The 20,667-nt window shown below is 38.1% G+C and overlaps 1 protein-coding gene across 10 annotated transcripts in view; it reads left to right on the forward strand.

Moving 5' to 3' along the window:
- dmd (dystrophin) overlaps positions 1–20,667 on the forward strand; it is a 315,328-nt gene that overhangs the window by 111,941 nt on the left and 182,720 nt on the right. For all 10 annotated transcript variants that reach the window (XM_055008380.1, XM_055008391.1, XM_055008386.1 and 7 more), the window contains 4 exons: positions 1,981–2,082; positions 4,617–4,687; positions 7,203–7,321; positions 13,711–13,907. In XM_055008380.1, the coding sequence (XP_054864355.1) occupies positions 1,981–2,082; positions 4,617–4,687; positions 7,203–7,321; positions 13,711–13,907 (489 nt within the window). The remainder of the gene's footprint in view (positions 1–1,980; positions 2,083–4,616; positions 4,688–7,202; positions 7,322–13,710; positions 13,908–20,667) is intronic.

A 20,667-nucleotide genomic window follows, 5' to 3' on the forward strand; every position in this document is an offset into this window, starting at 1 on the left:
TAGGGACACAACAGTTAGGGCCCTGAGAGCAGGTGGGGGCAGGAATGATGGGCTCTGTGGTGGGGTGGATGGCAGGGCTCTACGGCCTTGTCTCTTCCCCATCACCCTCTTGCTTGCCTCCCCTGCTCTCTAATTTCTTTTTAATGCACCACACACACTCACACCTTGGGGGTAGGTCTGGGATGGCTCGGGGAACTTGGGCCAGGGTAGGCTGCAGAGTAGCCATCCTCTGTGGTCCTCTGGCCTGCCCCCTAGACGCCTCGCCCAGCCTCCCCACTTTTAACGCACCACATGACACTCAGGGTTACACTATCACGGTGCAGGGATAATGTCTCCAGTCTGGGATCAGGAGACATATTAACAGGGAGTAATGGGGGGATTTCACTAATATGGCCTCGCTGGTGGGACCCGGCCCCCTTATGGCTATGGGGTGGCGGGGGGGGACCATCATCCGTGTTGCTGTGGCTGGGGGGTCCCCGGGACCTGGGGGCTGTGGTCGGGGGGGGTTCTCCTGCGTGCCCGACGAGTCCAGGCTGGTGCGATGGCTCTTGGTGGGCTGCGGGGGCTGGATTGGCCGTCCTGGTGGGCGTTGTAGCTGTACTGTGGGCTGGTGGCATGTGGTGGCTCTGTCCTGGTGGGTTGTCAGGGCGCATTGTGGGGTGTGGGGGCCCTGGGTGTACTGCGCTCACCTGGGGCCTGGTGCGGGGGGTATGCGGGGTGCCTCCCTGTTGGCGTCGCCGGGCCCCACCACACTATCCATTTTTACCCTCTGGACTCACATCGGGTCCCGGCTCCGATTTCCTCTGACCGGCTCCCGGTGGCGGCCTGCCTTGTGATGGGCTGGTTGCCGCCCCTTCGGTGGGCCGCTCGGCCCCTGTGTCTGGCTTCCTGGCTGTGTGGGGCCGTTGGCCCCCTTGGGGGAGGGAGAGGGGGTGGGGGTGGGCGGGTCGGGTGGGGGGTTTGGTGGGGGGTTTGGTGGGGGCTGGGGTGGGCGGGGTTGGGGTTTGGGTGGTGGGTGGGTCCTCGTGCCCCGGGCCGCCTGGGTCGGTCTGGGCGCGCTGGGGGTGTTGGTAGCTGCTCCCTCTTGTTCTCCGGGTTCGCGTCGTTCACAGTGGCCCCGGTGGCTCTCTGGGGGCGCCGCCCTGTGGCTCCTACGGCCCGGGGGGAGGGGTGCCCTGTTGGCTTGGCCCTGCCTTGCCGTGACTGCTGTTCTGGGCTTCGGGGTTCTTCACACTTGCATGTTTGATCAGGTCTCGCCAGCTACTGCCGAGTCCCATTTCAGTGAATGATGGGACCCACCAGAATGTGCTGAGAATCTCTCCAGAGTCTCTACCCTAAACTCATTCTCTCTTGCACTAGTATCCTCTTCTGGCCTGTTCTATTCTATTCTACACTATCAAGACATCCACAATTATGGTGCTCAGTACCGTTTGTTTAATTATTTATTTATTGTATCTCTTTTTCTTTTCTGCTGGTTTGGATTTCTTTTCTTTTTTCAAAATTTTTTTATTTTTTTATTTTTTTTTTAATTGATTGACAGTTAGTAGTTGGGAATAACACACCACCTTACTATCTTTAATTGCAATAGCACCGCCTGTTAATTTCTATCCCTGTTCATCCTGTTCGTCCTGTTCATCCTGTCCAGTCTTTGTTTCCCCCACACATCACTGAGGTGTAGCACTGCCCTCCCTGGCTTATAATAGGGAATTCTAATAAAGAATGTCTGCTTAGCTTTCAGGGAGGGCTGGTGATGGTCACACACATGCACTAAATATTAAAATATTTGGCTGCAAGACTAAAATATGCATCGATCTCATACAATGTTGACTCCCCTTTTGTGAAGTTAAACAATGAGAACAAATGCAGACCAAAAAAAAAACAAAAAACAGTAAATTGCCATTATGTTTCATGTTGGAAAGTGTAATGAAAAGTGCTGAAGTGTGTAATATAAGTTTTTCTATTTTGCATTTATGTGTGCAGGTCAAGGATGTGATGAAAGATGTGATGGCGGGCCTACAGCAGACCAACAGTGAGAAGATTCTGCTGAGTTGGGTTCGTCAGAACACACGCCAGTATCCTCAGGTACGTTCATTTACCTCCTCCGTGTGATGAGGTGTCTTAATATAACAAGCTCTGTCTTTGTTTTCATTTAGCTGCCTCAACTTTGTGGAGTAGGTTTGTTCAGTGTTGTGTCTACGTGCACTACAAGCCAAAAGTTTGGAAGCAAGATCAAATTTGTATGAAAGAAAGATTATGATGTCATTGGTGCAACAAAATAAATGTGATTATTATATCAAGAGTCACTCATCAGATTACATTTCTACTATAATTATCAGGTGTTTGTGTCTTGTTTCTTTACTCAGCCTTTTTTTTTCTTGACATTTCTGTGGTACACTGCAAAAACTCTAAATCTTACCACGACTATTTGTCTTATTTTTAGTCAAAATGTCTCATCCCACTCAATTTAAGATAAATTCACTGAACAAGAGACATTTCAGCAGATGGAGGGACTTGTTTTAAGACAGTGCATCTTAAATATCTTGTTAAGTCAAACAGTCTTGAAATGATCTTGTTTTGAGTTGAATTTTATAAGAAAACTCAAAATGAGTTTAATACATCTCAAATTAGAAGGATAGATGAAAGCAAATATCTATTTTTGAGTGAAAAACTGCTATTTTTTATAGCATATCTGGCTTATTTTAAGACACCTGAGCTTGACAATCCTGGTAAAATAGAGCTTAAAATAAGTTTTCCCAGCTAATTTTAAGATCTCAATATTCTAAATATCACATCTTATTTCAAGAAATCTTACCAAGCCATTTTTTAACTTGTTCTATTGGCAGATTTTTTCACTTATTTCAAGTTAAAAGTTCCTTGAAATAAGTTTTTTTTTCTTGTTTTAAGAGGGGCATTTTTTACAGTGTAGTTATAGAGATGTGGACACAGTTGAGATTTATTGAGATTTTTGTCTGCAGACTCTCAAAAGCCAAAGAGCTAAAGTGAATAACGCAAACTGTGATTTGTTTTTTACCTTTGCACTGAAGTCTTGTAAATCTTCTCAGCCCTTAAGCTAAGCCCTTCTTTTCTTTTGTTAATATTTATTCAGCATTTGTCTGGTAACATTAAGAATAGACTGAGGGAAAATGGTGCAAATCAATGAAAACAAAGTCTGACCATGCAGTAAATACATCCCAGAATCTGTAGAATTCTTGCTGATTTTATTACTTTTACCTTTTTAAGAAAGACATTGTGAACAGAAACTTATAGCTGCTTCTAAATATTTGGCCTCCAGTGTCTGTTTGTGCACCTTTTTGTCTATTTGTCTGTCTGAGTGTCTATCTCAAACCCCTAGTGAACAGATTTCCATTACATTTGGTCAACAGATAAGCCAGAAGTATCAAACTCATCTTAGTCCAGGATCCACATTCAGCTCAATTTGATCTCCAGTAAAATCACATCATAATAACCTATAAATAACAACAACTCCAATTGTTTCTTTTGTTTTAGTGCAACAATGTTCACATTAATTAACTATCTTTTTACAAAACATTATGAACAACCTGAAATTTCTTAAGAGAAAATAGTTCAATTTCAGCAACATTCAACCTCAGTTTATCATTTCCAAGGAACAAAACATTTAATCACAGGTATCTGGAACTGAACAATATAGTATATTACTTAACTGTCAAAACGAGTCAGACAAAAAAAAAAATACAAAAAGCAAGACAAAATATTACAAAAACGAGACACAAAGTGACAAATAAATAGACAAACGACACAAGGAAGACACTAAACAACGAATAAAGCAAAACACAAAATGATAAAAATAAGACAAAGAACATAAGTGAGACAAAAAGAAAAGACAAAACGACAAAAGGGAGAAACAAAATGACAAAAACATGAGACAAACAGCAAAAGCCAGACAAAAAAGGCAAAGAACAAAAAAAAACAAGACAAAATATGACAAAAATGAAACAAAAATGACAAAATTGAGAAACAAAATGACAGAAAATGAGACAAATAAATAGACAAACAACACAAGTGAGACAAAATGGAAACAAAAAAACACAAAAAACATGAGACAAATGACAAAAATCAGACAGAAAAATACAAAAAACCCTAACAAAATATTACAAAAATGAGAGACAAAATGACAAAAGAACAATGAGCAATCTAGTATTTTACTTTATGATCAAAGCAACTTGTCATGGTCTAGAAATCATTCTAAATTTGATGCTCACTGCAAGAAAACAAGCACCCGACTTCAGTTACTTCTGCACAAAATGAACGCATTGTTTGAAAAATACTACAGATGTCATTTTATACTGCTGTGTGTCTCATTAGATGAAAGGCTGGACAGAATGAAGCAGGCTGTAATGAACATTTAGTTGACTTCTGTGCCTCGTATTACATTTAAAAACCCATTTTTAGCCCCTATCTCCTGTCACTCCATGTATTAAAATCTCAATCTGGCAATTTGAGAGTGAAAAGATGTCCAATGATGTCCGCTATGAAAATGAGGGGAAAAAAAAGTGTCGTGGCAGCAGCGTTTGAGCTGCTGGTGTTATATTCCATTCACAGCTTGGTGCTTTAAAACCCATTCTGTCTGTCCTCAGGTCAATGTGGTTAACTTCTCCAGTAGCTGGAATGATGGATTGGCCTTCAACGCCCTCATCCACAGTCACAGGTACCTCAGTGTGTGTGCGTGTGTGTGTGTGTGCGTGTGTGTGTGTGTGTGTGTGTGTGTGTGTGTGTGTGTGTAACCAATAGAAAGTGAGGCACGAACACACAGGATAGACTGGTAAAGTCAAAGGGGTACCAAAGCAGGAAGTACTGGATTTCTTCAGCTGCCTAAACTGTGCTGCAGCATTCAGATTTATTTATTACATTTTAGTATTTTATCTTTTATTGGGTCAATATATAATTGCGGGACTTTTTGTATCATAGTTGACATTTTTGCTGTTTTCAGGCCTACAATCAACATGGCCGCCTATAACTAAACATCACATGAAATTTTTACAGAAAGATTCTTCTAAATATTATATATGCAACTGAGTAAAATGGAAATTGAAAGTTATTTCTCAAGATATTGTAGTAAACCTGTTGACTACTTTATATTAAATAAGTCAGAAAGCCTTGGAGTCTGATCAGTCTTTTCTTCAGGAGGAAATGACATCATGTGGAGCAGGTCATGTGATCTGGAATTAACACACTTAATGCCAAAAAAGAAACATCTGTCATGTTTATCTCAACTTAATAAAAAGAGCACAATCAAAACTTTTTCTGAATCAGCTCATTTTATTATTGTTTAGCTAATTCGAAGGTGGTTGTTGTTAAATTCAGACGATTATTCAGTTGACATTTTAGTTATATCCAGTCATTTTTTATTAATAAGTGATTGTTTCCATAATACATATTTATGAAATTTGTAAAGACATGATCATAATGAGCATAAAAAACATTAGTTTTTTAACTTTTAATCAAAATGTATGCAAGATATATCCCATGGACTTCAAAAGTCCCTCATTATATATTGATCCTATTACTCTGGCAGATGAATTTGAAAATTTGCCCTTCCTATGTTGATCAGGTGTTTTTATTTATCTCCAAGAGAGCCCTGCACAAGCTAGAATAGTCATTTACCACATGAACAATGTCTAGACTGGATTTATAATTCATTTAATGTTGTCCTCATTGGAAAAAAACTGCTTTTATTTCAAAAATGAGGACATTTCTAAGTGACCCCAAACTTTTGAACAGTAGTATAGATATGACGTTTTTTTTTCATTGACATTTAGTTTGTCCGACAAACCTCGAAAAGGGCTGCTGCTGGTTGCAAACTTCAGTGAGTTCCTACTAATAAATACTAATTAGTCTCAAACAGACCTTCATGCAACAACAGAGATAACACAATAACATCATCTCTCTGTGGATGTCACAAAACAAAACACTTGGAGGACATGTTTCAAAGCAAACCTGACCTGATTCTCTATTAATGGTCGGACACGAGACACTTACAGATCTTGGTAACGACTATAGAGGGACTGTAACAGTAACTTGAAAGGTTCTGCAACCAAAAAAGCACCATCCTTCTTGAAAAATTAGCCAAAGTTTTGCCTTGACCACAGTCAGGAGTCATGTCTTCCAATTACTATTATCTTTTTGTGTAGTAATCATTTCTCGACTCACAGATTGATTGAAACAATTCTAGCCCTGCAGTTCAGAAACAGCAAGGGGAGAAAGCCAGGATAGAATAGGTCTGCCTGTAAACTGTCCAGACAGAGCCCTGCTCAGTGCATTAATGATTACCTGTTAACCATGACTAAGCTTCCACACTGGCACTAGCCCTCATCCAGTGCTGTGAATTTGCAATATTCTGTCAGAAAGCTGCATTAGGAATACATTGACGACTGAGTAAACAAGTAAATGAATCAGTAAACAGATAATGAATGAAAAGGCTCCAGTGAATGTGTGGATGAATGGCTTTACGGAGCTGACACAGTTAATCTGCTGCTGTGAATACCCAGGAGGGTTTTAGCTCTCACGCCTAAACTCATGAAATTCTAATTTAAATCATGGGTAGCTAGTAGTCCTTACAGGAATACAGAGTGGTGGACACACACACCAAAGCCATCAGAACGTTTATAGAAAAATGCTACCATTAATGTGTCAGCTGAGCCAATCAAGCCTTAGATAGTTTATTACCTATTATTGATGACTATGGAGCAGAAAATTATAAAAGAAAAGGTTTGTTTGTTGTTTTATGTCTCTTTTTTTGCCATTTTTTGTCTTGTTTTTGTCATTTTGTGTCTTGTTTTTGGCATTTTGTGTCTTGTTTTGTCATTTTGTGTCTTGTTTTTGTAATTTTGTGTCTTGTTTTTGTAATTTTGTGTCTATTTTTGGCATTTTGTGTTGTTTTTGTCATTTTGTTTTTGTCTTGTTTGTACCATTGATGTGTAAGCTGAGCCAATCAAGCCTTTGATAGTTTATTTCCTATTATTAATGAATATGGAGCAGAAACTTTTGAAAGAGAAGGTTTATTTTTCTAAAATGTTGAAGCCCAAATGTCCTCTAGTTCTGGAATGACCCATACAGAGTTCCCATGAAGCACCAGAGATGATGGACCAGTGATTTCTTGCTGTGCTCCTCTATATTCGGACACATTCCTCTGATCTCTGCTGATTTCTCTTTCATCTTGCCAGACCTGAGCTTTTCGACTGGAGCTCGGTGGAGAAGAAGATGTCGGCGATCGACAGACTGGAACACGCCTTTCATAAGGCTGAACAACACCTGGGGATAGAGAGACTGCTGGACCCGGAGGGTAACTAACATGCACTGCTCACATGCACACACATGTAACTACACTGAAGAATATTCAGGGTATTTGATGCCTTCCAATCATGCGTTTTAATTGGCTCGGTCAGACGCGACGTGTCGTGCTGTGGTTGGGCGTTACCACGGTGATAGCTGTGCTTATCGTGATGGACTGACGGGTTCTTAAATACATCCTTCATTAGCTGGAAAAGTATTTTGAGCACCATAATAACAGGAACACCTCCTAACGAACACTGACCAGGACTGACATCAGTGGCATCTGTCAGTGCCAGGGTAACTGCTGACCCAAGACCAGTTTACACACTCTTAATTAACACGATCAAGCAGAGATAAACATGACTAAAGCTGACCTGGGAGAGACTTTATTGCAGGGAAGTCTTCTCTGGAAAGCTCTCTGTGGTAAATGATGGAACTTTTGAAGCAATGTCCCATTCTGTCTTCATATTCCAATATTTTTTCACCCTCGTGTCGTCCTGCGGGTCAAAATTGACCCGTTTTAAAGTTTGAAAATGTGGGAAAAAATATATGTTTTCACAGTGAAACTTCTGATGTCCACATTTTCAACATTTTTGGGAAATCTTTGAACATTTTTTGGTAGAAAAAAGAAATGTTAAAAATGTTTCTGAAGAACATTCACATAAAAATCAACCAACATCCAGCAAATTTTGCTGGATTTTGGTTGATTTTTATGTGAATGCTCTTAAAGAAAAGTTTTACTGATATATATGGAATCACTTTAGATATTTTTAGGATTTTGTTTGGAAGATTTTTACTCCTTTTTTGAAAATATTTACAAGAATTTTCTTGCCAAATTTGGGGGATTTTTTTTAAAAATGAAACTTATAAGGGAAACTTTTAAGGAATTATTGGAATTTTCTTCCTGAAGGTTTTGCAAATTTTTAGAATTTGGGGAATTTTTTTGCTGAATTTTTGGATTTTTTTCAGACAATGAAACAATATTTTTTGGTGCCCGTAAATGAGGACAACAGGAGGGTTAAATGTCTTTTAAATGTCTTCTGATGGGAGAAGACATTTAAGTCAGACTTTCAAATTCACTTTACAAGTTTAATCATTTTAGTTGGTAGTATTTCAGAGACCTGCATTTGTGTCATATAGAAAATGCTTTCAGTTGCAGTTTGTGTAAACAAATGAAAGATGACAGCATCTACAACCAAGAATAAGATTTCATGTTTGAATAAGCAAGTCTTTCAGCCAGTATAGTAACCACACATCTATTTATCAGCGTTATTTCCTCTTTCTTTCTGTATCTCTTGCCTGTGTTTCTGTATTTCTCTCACCTCTTTCTCTCTAATTCATTTTCCTCCCCTCTTTCTTGTCTTGTTTCTCGGTGCTCTTGAGCCTCTGCTGGCCCGGAATCAAAGCCGACATCCAGCAGCTTGAGTCTCAAACTTCAGGCTTATCTTGTTTGTCTGTTTTGATCCTTTTTGTCTCCTCTGCCCTCCGTCCTCCTGCCTGGACCCAGAAATCGGGTCTTAGTGTGTCGAATGGCTTTATTAATGTCTGGAGGGAAATTAAGTCATTCCAGCAGCATGGATATTCAATAAAGAGCTAAACCAGGGGTGTCAAACATGAGGCCCTCGGGCCAAAACCGGTCCTCCAGAGGGTCCAGTCCGGTCCTCAAAGTGTAAAAATTCTAGAGAAGACATTAACTGCAGATTGAAAATTTGTAAAACTGTAGATTTAAAATAATTTCTAGACCATGACAAGTTGTTTTGATCACAAAGTAAAATACTAGATTGCTCTTTTGTCATTTTTAGTGTCATGTTTGTAATATTTTGTGTTATTTTTGTTGTTTTTTGTCTTTTTATGTCAGGCTTTTATTGTTTTTTTTATCGTGTCCCACGTTCTTGTCGTTTGTTTTTGTCATTTTGTGTTTCCTTTTTGTCTCGCTTGTGTTTTTTGTCTCATTTTTGTCATTTTTTGTTTTACTTTATTCATTGTTTGGGGTATCGTTTTTGTCGTGTTTCTCGCTTTTGTCATTTTTTGTCCCATTTGTGTCCATTTTTCTATTGCTTTGTAACTTTTTTGTCAAATTTTTTGTCTTTTTTTAATTTCGCGTCATTTGTCTCATTTTTTGGCATTTTGTTTCTCATTTTTGTCGTTATGTGTCTCATGTTTGTAATATTTTGTCTTGTTTTTGTTGTTTTTTTGTCTAAGTAAAATCCTATATGATTCAGTTCCAGATACCTGCGACTAAATGTTTTCTTCCTTTATGGATCCACTGTGATCTGGAAGTTGTAATTTGTAAATGATAAACTGAGGCATAAAGTTGCTGAAATTTAATTTATTTTTCTTAACAAATTTCAGATTGTTCATGTTTTGTAAAATGAAAATTCCTTAAATGTGAACATCAGAATGTACATTTTTGCTCTAAAACAAAGGAAAATCTGTAGTTGTGGTTATTTATAGGTTATTATGCTGTGATTTTACTGGTCAAATTGGGCTGAATGTGGAACCTGAACTAAGATGAGTTTGACACCTCTGGTCTACACAATAAGACAACACAGAATATTAGTGAATAAAGTGAAGGTAAAATGGAATAAAGATAAAAACAAAAAGATATAATATAGAAAAAAGTCAACAGCATATACAAGAGTGATACAGAAATGTGTAATAACATCTTTTCTTGGGTGATCTTTGTCTCAAATTAAAATTAATGTGACAAATATGCAAAAACAGAAGCTACTTCTTCACAGCACTGTATTGTATCGTGCTTTTATCCATACACAGACCCACAGCGCCTCATAAATATGCGCTCCCATGCTGTAGAAACGTCGTGAAGTGATTCATAATGAAGCTCTTGGGACAGAAATTCAGAGTGGACTAAACAAGTGAGGGATGTTTCCGCACTTGGACACACCCGTGCAGATGGTGGAATTATTTATGGAGCTGTTTCTCTTCCTCACACAAACAATAACACCCTCAGATTCGTCTGTGATAAACCCGCATTCCACAGCCAAATATATGACTTGTACTCGAGCTTTATCTCTCCTTCTCGCACACAAACTGACCAACGCTGGCGTCGTTCTTGCACTGGAAAAATTGCCCCTCTCAAAACTAGAAAAAAAATCTTGTTTCAAAGAACTTTTACCGTGAAATAAGTGAAAAAAATCTGCCAATAGAACAAGTGAAAAATAGCTTGGTAAGATTTCTTGAAATAAGATGTGATATTTAGAATACTGAGATCTTAAAATTAGCTGGGAAAACTTATTTGAAGCTCTATTTTACCAGGATTGTCAAGCTGAGGTGAATTAAAATAAGCCAGATATGCTTAAAAAAAAAAAAAGGAGCAGTTTTTCACTCAAAAATAGATTTTCGCTTTCATGTAACCTCCTAATTTGAGATGTTTTAACCCTCCTGTTGTCTTCATTTACAGGCACCAAAAAATATTGTTTCCTTGTCTGAAAAAAATCCCAAAAATCTGAAAATTTGCAAAACCTTCAAGAAGAAAATTCCAATAATTCCTTAAAAGTTTCCCTTAAAAGTTTTATTTATTTATTTTTTTAAAATCCCCCAAATTTGGCAAGAAAATTCTTGTAAATATTTTCAAACAATGAGTAAAAATCTTCCAAAAAAATCCTAAAAATATCTAAAGTGATTCCATATATATCAGTAAAACTTCTAATATTTTCTTTAAGAACATTCACAAAAAAATCAGCTAAAATCCAGCGAATTTCGTTGGCTTTTGGTTGATTTTTTTGGTGAATGTTCTTAAGAAACATTTTTAACATTTATTTTTTTCCACCAAAAAATGTTCAAAGATTTCCTGAAAATGTGGACATCAGAAGTTTCACTGTGGAATTTATTTTTTTTCACATTTTCAAACTTTAAAACAAGTCAATTTGACCCACAGGACGACACGAGGGTTAAACTTATTTTGAGTTTTCTTGTAAAATTCAACTCAAAAGAAGATAATTTCAAGATTGTTTGACTTAACAAGATATTTAAGATGCATTGTCTTAAAATAAGTCCCTCCATCTGCTGAAATGTCTCTTGTTCAGTGAATTTATCGTGAATCAAATGGGATGAGACATTTTGACTAAAAATAAGACAAACAGACTTGGTCAGATGTTGAGTTTTTGCAGTGTTATTCTAACAGTCCATTAACATAGACGCTGTCTTTCTTCTTCTGCTGCTCTCGGATTCCTCTCCAGCTCCACATTTTTCCCTCTCATCTTCTTGTCTCCTCTGCTGTTAATTTATCTGCTGTGTTTCACCTCATGGTGATGCGTCTCGATTAGTTTTGCCTCAGGCTGACCGGCCTTTCCACAGGGTCTTGACCCCCCTTTCCTCAAATCGCTGCTCTCTCATATCTCTTTTCACCTGTTTTCAAGCTTTCCTCTGACTTAATTTAGCTGCAGACAGACAGACAGACAGACAGACTGACACACTGATGCTATGGGAAATAAAAAGCAGCATAAACAGTGGCCTCTAGTTATTCATGAACATCAAGAGAAATTACCTCATCTGTTTTTGCAGTTTAAAGACAGTCCACTATATCATCCTGCGGCTTTTAAGATGCCTTATGAGTGGGCATCCCATCATCACTCTCACATGAATACACATCCTACACATGCAATAAAAACCATACAACCCCCCTGGTAGTTTTCCCTTTTTGTGGCTTTTCCACACTGAATCATGGCCCGTTTAAGTTGGATAACAATTTACAGTAACTTCTTTTCATGTCAAAGTGAAAACAGATTTTTCCAAAGCAATGTTGATTAATTAATCAGGGCCGCACTGTGATCATACATGTAAAGTTTGAGGCAGATTGGAGCATGAACAGGCCAGTTACACAGCAGTTGATGTTTCACGGCCAATTGTCAATTCTACCAGCTGCCATTTCCACACCCTCAGACTTTTGTGGAACATTTCGATAGGTTTTGATTGTCCATACCTGCTGTACATCCTGGCCGAATCTGAGCTGTGTTGGGGTTACCCTGGTTGAGTTCATAGCTTTTGAAAATGCGCAAAAATTGGTCCAAAATATGACACATAATTAAAAATGGCTGACTTCGTGTTGTGTTGTAGGTATAGTTGTCAATAAAATGTCTATCTATCCATCCATCCATCCATCATCATCCATCCATCCATCCATCATCATCATCCATCCAACCATCCATCCATCCATCCATGCATCCATCATCATCCATCCATCCATCCATCCCTCCATCATCATCATCCATCCATCCATCCATCCATCATCATCATCCATCCATCCATCCATCCATCCATCCATCCATCCATCATCATCCATCCATCCATCCATCCATCATCATCCATCATCCATCCATCCCTCCATCATCATCATCCATCCATCCATCCATCCATCCATCATCATCATCCATCCAACCATCCATCCATCCATCCATCCATCCATCCATCCATCATCATCATCCATCCATCCATCCATCCATCATCAATCATCCATCCAGCCATCCATCATCATCCATCCATCCATCCATCCATCCATCCATCCATCCATCCATCCCTCCATCATCATCATCCATCCATCCATCCATCATCAATCATCCATCCATCCATCCATCCATCATCATCCATCCATCCATCCAACCATCCATCCATCCATCCATCCATCATCATCATCCATCCATCCATCCATCCATCCATCCATCATCAATCATCCATCCAACCATCCATCCCTCCCTCCCTCCCTCCTTCCTTCCATCCATCCATCCATCCATCCATCCATCATCCATCCATCCATCATCATCATCATCCATCCATCCATCCATCCATCAATCATCCATCCATCCATCCATCCATCCATCCATCGTCATCCATCCATCCATCATCATCATCCATCCATCCATCCATCCATCCATCATCAATCATCCATCCATCCATCCATCCATCCATCCATCCGTTACAAGTAAATGTTTCAGATCATCAAACTAATTTTATACTAAGAAAACACTACATACAGTTTTTAAATGATGATTTTATTTATATAAAGAAAATGCTGTCCAGGCCCATTTTGCCCATTTAAGTGTGAGAAATTGGCAAAAATAGAAGATTTCTGTTGGGGGGAAAATACTTTTCCAAGGCACTGCATACATAAATCTCACATATATTGTGGTGTTTATGCAGATTCAGGTTTATCAGGCTATTTTATGCTTCCTGAGTTGTTTCCTATCAAATAATGAGAATGAGGACACCTAAATGTTCTTTTGGTAGTATAGTTTAACGTCTTAGAGGGGAAAAAGAAGAGACCGTTCGATTGTAAACGCGTTGTTGGATTTGTTCTAATTTTTTTCCACATTCTTCAGTGAATATCTCAAGGGATTTTAATTTGGAAAACAAACTTTATTCCTCTCATTCTGTGTTTTTCAGATGTGGCAGTGCCTCACCCGGACAAGAAGAGCATCATCATGTATGTGACGTCGCTTTTCCAGGTGCTTCCCCAAAGCGTTTCTATGGAAGCCATCCAGGAAGTGGAGACGTTGCCACGAGCGAGTCCGGCGGGCGTCACCCGGGTGACGACGGAGGAGCACTACCAGATCCAGACCCAGCAGCGCTTCTCCCAGCAGGTTGGACACACAACTATACACTCATACGCACAACGGCATTGTTCCAGTCCTCGCCGCTGCTGCTGTCTGTTCACTAAAGTGTTGTCGGCCTGTTGACATTGTAACGGCTCATTATTTTTGGTTTTCACTCAAAGACACCTGGATTTTGGTTTGAATATGTATTAGGGCTGGGACTTTAACGCGTTAATTTCGATTGGTTCTTCTTTGCAGCGCTTCATGGAAAATTACTGAGCACAGCTTCATGTGAGTTACCCCCCACACAGTTATATAGTATTACAATGGATAAGAACATTTAGTCATCAAATACAATAGTTTTTGTCGCAGTTTTCTACCAAACTCTGAAATTCCAATTTTTCTGTAGCACTGGTAACACTTGATTAACCCTCCTGTTGTCTTCATTTACGGGCACCAAAAAATATCGTTTACTTGTCTGAAAAAAATCCAAAAATTTACCAAAGAAATCCCCAAATTTCTGAAAATTTGCAAAACCTTTTTAGTTTTATTTTTAAAAATCCCCCAAATTTGGCAAGAAAATTCTTGTAAATATTTTCAAAAAATGAGTAAAAATCTTCCAAAAAAATCCTAAATCTATCTAAAGTGATTCCATATATATCAGTAAAACTTCTAATATTTTCTTTAAGAACATTCACATAAAAATCTACCAAAATCTAGTGAAATTCACTGGATTTTGGTTGATTTTTTTATGAATGAAACATTTTTAACATTTCCTTTTTTCCACCTAAAAGTGTTTTAAAAAATTCTCAAAAATAATGAAGATGTGGACATCAGAAGTTTCTCTGTGAAAAATTTTTTTTGTCCCACATTTTCAAACTTTAAAACGGGTCAATTTTGACCTGCAGGACGACACGAAGGTTGAAGTGAGGAGGAAAAGTTGTAATTTTACTGTAGCTACCTTACTTTGAAATCCCCCACTTTAGTCTTTTTTATCCATGTTTATCTTTCAATGTTACTGTTAATCTTTTAAATAAATAAATGTACTTGTGAATTAAAAAATAATGATAAAATAGTGATGTCACCTTGATAATATTTTAAAAAGGGAGCATGCTTAAGGTTTGTTAATGTGAATCAAACTTTTTGTTACATGAAGGCGATTTATTGCTATTGAAGAATTATCCGTTGCCAATAAATATTGCTCAGTCTTTTTATTTGTATTTATTTTTTTGTTGCCTGAGCCACAGATGTGAGTCTGCATGTGAACCCTCCTTTCAGGTGTTAGAGTTGAGGTGTTTTGTGTGCCCTTCATCCACCCCAACCACCTCTCTGTGACTCAAAAACCCCAAAATACTCCAGGTAGCAATTATATTTGTCAACGCCACGAAAATGGGAACTCATTTCTACACAAACGTAACACTTTTTACAAAATTCCTGGGTTTTTCGAGAGAAAATCATAAATAATGAGCTTTTCATGGAAGCATGCAATGGTAATGGGCTGTTGCTGTTTCTGTAGTTGACCTGTCTCTCATGAAAATGAATCATCTTTACAGCTATTTAGGTCGGCTAACTGGTTCTGTTATGCGATGGCAGTAAGATGCCATGATCTGCTCTGCATGTGTGTTGGTCTTTCGAGCTCCTTCTGCACATTTACGTTCCATCGCTCGGTTGTTGAGGCAGCATCCGTCCTGCACATTATCAGCTCATTCCTGTCCTTCTATCCTGCCAACTTGTTAACATCACTATAGTGGGTTTGTGAAATCCACACTCTCTGTTGTAGCGTTAGCCTGAAACTGAAAGAGATGAAAGAAACCATGAGGGGGATCTCTGATCTCAAATGTTCTCTGATTTGTCTTACACCGGTTCTGTATGGCACCAAACAGATAGATGGTAGAAATAGATATAGAAATCATTGAAAATTCTGTGGAGATCTTTTACAAAAATGTAGCTGAGTTAATATATAATTGTGGGACTTTTTGTATCATAGTTGACATTTTTGCTGTTTTCACCACATGGCATTTTTACACAAAGATTCTTCTAAATATTATATATACAATTGATCAGAATTGAAAGTTATTTCTAAAGATATTGTAGTAAACCTGTTGACTACTTTATATTAAATAAGTCAGAAAGCCTTGGAGTCTGGCCAGTCTTTTCTTCAGGAGGAAATGACATCATGTGGAGCAGGTCATGTGATCTGGAATTAACACACTTCCTGGAGAGGTGTTTTTGTAATGGAGAACTTAGTGGAAAATGATTTAATTTGGTATTTTCCATCTAAAATTTGATATATTGCCAAAACAGAAATATCTGTCATGTTTATCTCAACTTAATAAAAAGAACACAACCAAAACTATTTCTGAATCAGCTCATTTTATTATTGTTTAGCCAATTAGAAGGTGGTTGTTATTGAATTGGGACGGTTATTTAGTTGACATTTTAGTGATGTCCAGTCATTTTTTATTAATAAGTGATTGTTTCATTAATAAACAATTATGGAATGTATAAAGACATGATCATAATGAACATAAAAACATTAGTTTTTTGTTTACTTTTAATAAAAATGTATGGAAGATGTATCCCCAGAACTTCAAAAATCCCTCAATTATATATTGACCCAGATAATAAAGGGCTGCATGACAGCATTGCTTATTTTTCTATCCCAACTTGCAGTCAAAACATCCGTAAATCCAAATGAAGGTGCTAAGCAGCAGCCATGCTTAAAAAGATTAGGACCAGCTCAGTTTGCATTCTGCTTTGTAATGATGAAGTGGATAATGAACAGCTTGACAGCAAAGCTCCTTCCTTAGTGGTACCACAAGCTGAGAGGGCAGGTTCTCCTGGAAGAACCAGCAACCGTTTTAATCATAAGGCGTGATTAAGAGGTGAAACTGTGGATAGTTTATAACAAATATTAGCAGAGATAATGCCACATCAAGCCAAAAATGATTGAGTGAGGCGTTATAATTGTGTGAGGGTGTACTTTTTAAAATAAACAGCTTCATATTTGTCCTAAATCTATGGAATCTTTCATAAAGGCAAATCAAAGAGTACTATAAAACCAAACTGTACACAGATTATCAAGAGTTCATTCCAACCTGAACCTTGGAAATATCTCAACAATTACTGCGATTTTCAGGAGGATAATAAGATGTGTGAAGCTCTGAGCATAACGCTAAGCCTCGCCTCGCACTCCGCCTCCTACACTGAGGAAAAATAACTGTATTACTGTTTATAATAGTGAAAGAAAACTATTTTCCAACTAGTATTAACCCAGTTATTGCAACTTAAGAAAGTAGCTAACAAACTAACTCAAGAATACTCAGTCTATGGTTTGTTTGCATCAGTTAAACGGATTAAAACATGATAAAAAAAAATGTTCCAAAATAATAAGAAACATTGTGTACACACTTTATTGTTCTAAAATAATGCATAAAACTAAAACATAAAATAAAACAATCACTCTTGGAAGCCCTCATGTTAAGTTTTATGTAAATTTCTGTGAAATTGTAAAACCACAGATAAAAACAATTTGATTATTTTAGTTTTAAATTTGCATATGTGCATTTTCTCGACGCATTATTTGACTTTGAATTAATTAACTAATTTAATAAATCCATTTCTAATTTCATACTTAACGCGTGTTTTTACATGTAGTATGCAATTTCATTTTCATTTTCTTTCTAGTTACCTCAGGGTCAGTGACAGCTCCTCTGCTCAGCTCTGTTATTAGAATTTAGCAGGATTAGTCGAGCTGCTGTTACTTTTGAGTTAAGCTGAGGTCGCACCCAATCGCAGCAGGATGGAGCGAGCTTCCTGAAGTAATGGCTGGTAATGTCATTATCTCACTCAGTTTCCCATCAACCCCCTCCTCGCCTTCATTACCTGTCTGTCTGAGAATGGAGAGGACCTGCAGGCCTGTACCCTCAGTCATTCACACGGATGCAGCAAGAAAACAAGGCACGGGCAGACAGAGAAGTTTAGCTTTAGAGGAAAAAGAGAGGAAGTGGGAAGGATTATAAAATGTACAGAAATATAAAGAGGTGGACGATGAAGGATGAGAAGGAGCAGACAAATCAGACTGAGAGGGAAAAAGTTACTGACAGGTGCTATTATCGTCCTCCTCCTTCATCTGCTGTCATCAAAGCACTTAGTCACTGATTGTCCTTTCAAAATAAGAGCTGACACTTGCAAAGTTTGAGAAGGTCCCAGCATTAGTATTGCATTTGAGAAACTGTTAAAAGAAACTGCTCAGATGTGGCCAGAGGTATGTGGACACTGGTCTGTAGCTTCTAACTCTCCTCTGAACCCCAAACTACCTAGTGGGTTTGATGAACACAGTCTTCAACAAATCACCAAAATCAAATCATTTATTAGAACCAGAAACAGTAAAAACAGAATCATTGCATTTTCTGACTTCCTGGCCTCAAAGTACTAACTTGTAATGTGTTGTACCGTCACAAAACTTAACCAAGTCTCAGCTGAAAACTTTTATTTTTAGGGTACGTCGAAAAATTCGCCCAAAAATGTTCGTATCACAATCTGAAAATAACCAGCCATGTCAAAAGTGTTGAGGCTTTTTGGCTAAACAGAAGACTAGTATGGAAGCAGGTTAAAAATGTAAGTCATAAAACACTATCAACAGTATGTAGAGTTTTCCAGTAATTATAACACCAGTAAGCACTTGGAAAAATGTTGTGTTGATTCCAGGTTGTTTCGGTTGTAAATAATCAAAGAAACTGAGCTTAGTTTTTTTCTTTATTTTTATATTCGTGACATTAAAGCTGTGTCTTTCTGCACAGAAGACATCTCTGAGTTGTCTGTTTCCACAGAGGTGCAGGACTTTAAATTGTCGTGGAAAAACAACTGTCAAAGACTGTTTTACTGAAATAAACTGCAATCACAAATCTCCAAAACTATGGGGCCAAAATAGTGACAGCATTGTTTGGCATCACAAATAAATATCTGGCATTGAAAACTTCAATGAAATTTATAGGATGAGTGAATAACAAAACATGCAGAAGGATGAAGTAAAACCACAAGAGGATATTTTCAGAATTAAACAGGAAATGAACAAGAAGCGTCATGTGTTGTGTATGCAGCTCAGAAGGACTAAAAGCTGGCTTACACTGTAGACTGTTGTGTATTTGCTTTTCTGTAGCAGAAGCATGATTTGCTTTGTTTTCTGGAGGATCTTTATGCTTGGTGGTTGTAATGACCCACACTGAGCTGCTGGATGGAGTGTGTTTCCTTTTAAGAACACTGCTGATATCAAGAATCAAATCTGGCATCGAAACCTGAGCTGGAAAGGAAACATTGCAATTAAAATGTTTGTATTTGAACAAGTTGTTTTGTAGGCATGTGGCATTATCATTTTATTTTGAATTCCAAACAGGACTGTCATTTTAATTAGGAAGCTTTGGAATTTTTAAAATACATTTGTCAAGAACGTGCAGGTTATTGGTGAGATACAGATCATGTATCATGAACAGCAGTGTGAGAGTTATTTAGTGTGCAGCACAGCTTCCACAGCAGCCCTACACTCCCAGCTGACCACAGTCCAAATGCCACTTCACTGCTACATGGGCTGCATACTTTGATAATTATTTATGGGCAATGGCTTTACACATTTTTAATTTGTCTGAAAATATACTCTGTCTTGCTGAGTGTTAGGCAAGAAGTTAACGTCACAAAGATCATGAGGCATAATTATGTTTCTCCTAATTAACTTATTTATGGTGATCCAGTGTTATATAAACTGTATCAGATTGTTTTAGAGTTTACAGATTTTTGCCATCAACAGTTTTCACAGTAAAATTTACAAACATTTTCCTACTTATTGGGCTTCATTAGAACCGGTTCACTAATAAATGGCAGATGCTGATGATGGATTTCAGAGGACTGCTGCTGGTTTTGGACAGATGAAGCAGCCTGGTAATGTTTTAGTGTAAAACTGGAGACTTAGGAGCATGAGCAGGTAGAACAGGAGTATGAGGAGCTGGAGGGAGGATCAGGTCTGCTACTTCCTGTCTGCTGTTCAATGTGCCATCGTTGTCATCTTTCTCTGTCTATCTCTGCCTGGGTTTCCATCCATCCATCCATCCATCCATCCAAGGACACTCTGAAGCATCACAACTGAAAATCCTGATCAGAATCCCAGTCTGGTGTCACTATATTCACAACAACATCATCAACACACATGGAAAAAAATGGACTTTATACATCCACTCGTCTAAATAACTGAGGGAAATACGCAGGTTTTCACAGCAACTATAGCTGTATTTTATCTTTTTCATAAAATGTAGTTTGAAACAGACTTTAAATTGAAAATGTGTTCTTTTTTACAACATATCTAACCAGTGGTGATCAGCCAAGACTTTTCTCCGTTTATTTCAGCCGAAATAAAAAACCCGTAAGATCTTCCATCAATTTTCAAGACTTGCACTCCTACAGAAATTAATTAATATATACACTACCGTTCAAAAGTTTGGGATCACCCAGGCAATTCCATGTTTTCCATGAAAACTCCCACTTTTATCCATGTGCTAACAGAACTGCACAAGGGTTTTCTAATCATCAATGAGCCTTTCAACACCATTAACTAACACAATGTAGCATTAGAACACAGGAGTGATGGTTGCTGGAAATGTTCCTCTGTACCCCTATGGAGATATTCCATGAAACATTTCCAGCTACAATAGTCATTTACCACATTAACAATGTCTACACTGGATTTATCATTCATTTAATGTTATCTTCATTGTAAAAGAACTGCTTTTCTTTGAAAAATAAGGACATTTCTGAGTGA

Source organism: Amphiprion ocellaris, chromosome 24 (assembly GCF_022539595.1).
Source record: "Amphiprion ocellaris isolate individual 3 ecotype Okinawa chromosome 24, ASM2253959v1, whole genome shotgun sequence".
Taxonomy (NCBI): Eukaryota; Metazoa; Chordata; class Actinopteri; family Pomacentridae; genus Amphiprion; species Amphiprion ocellaris.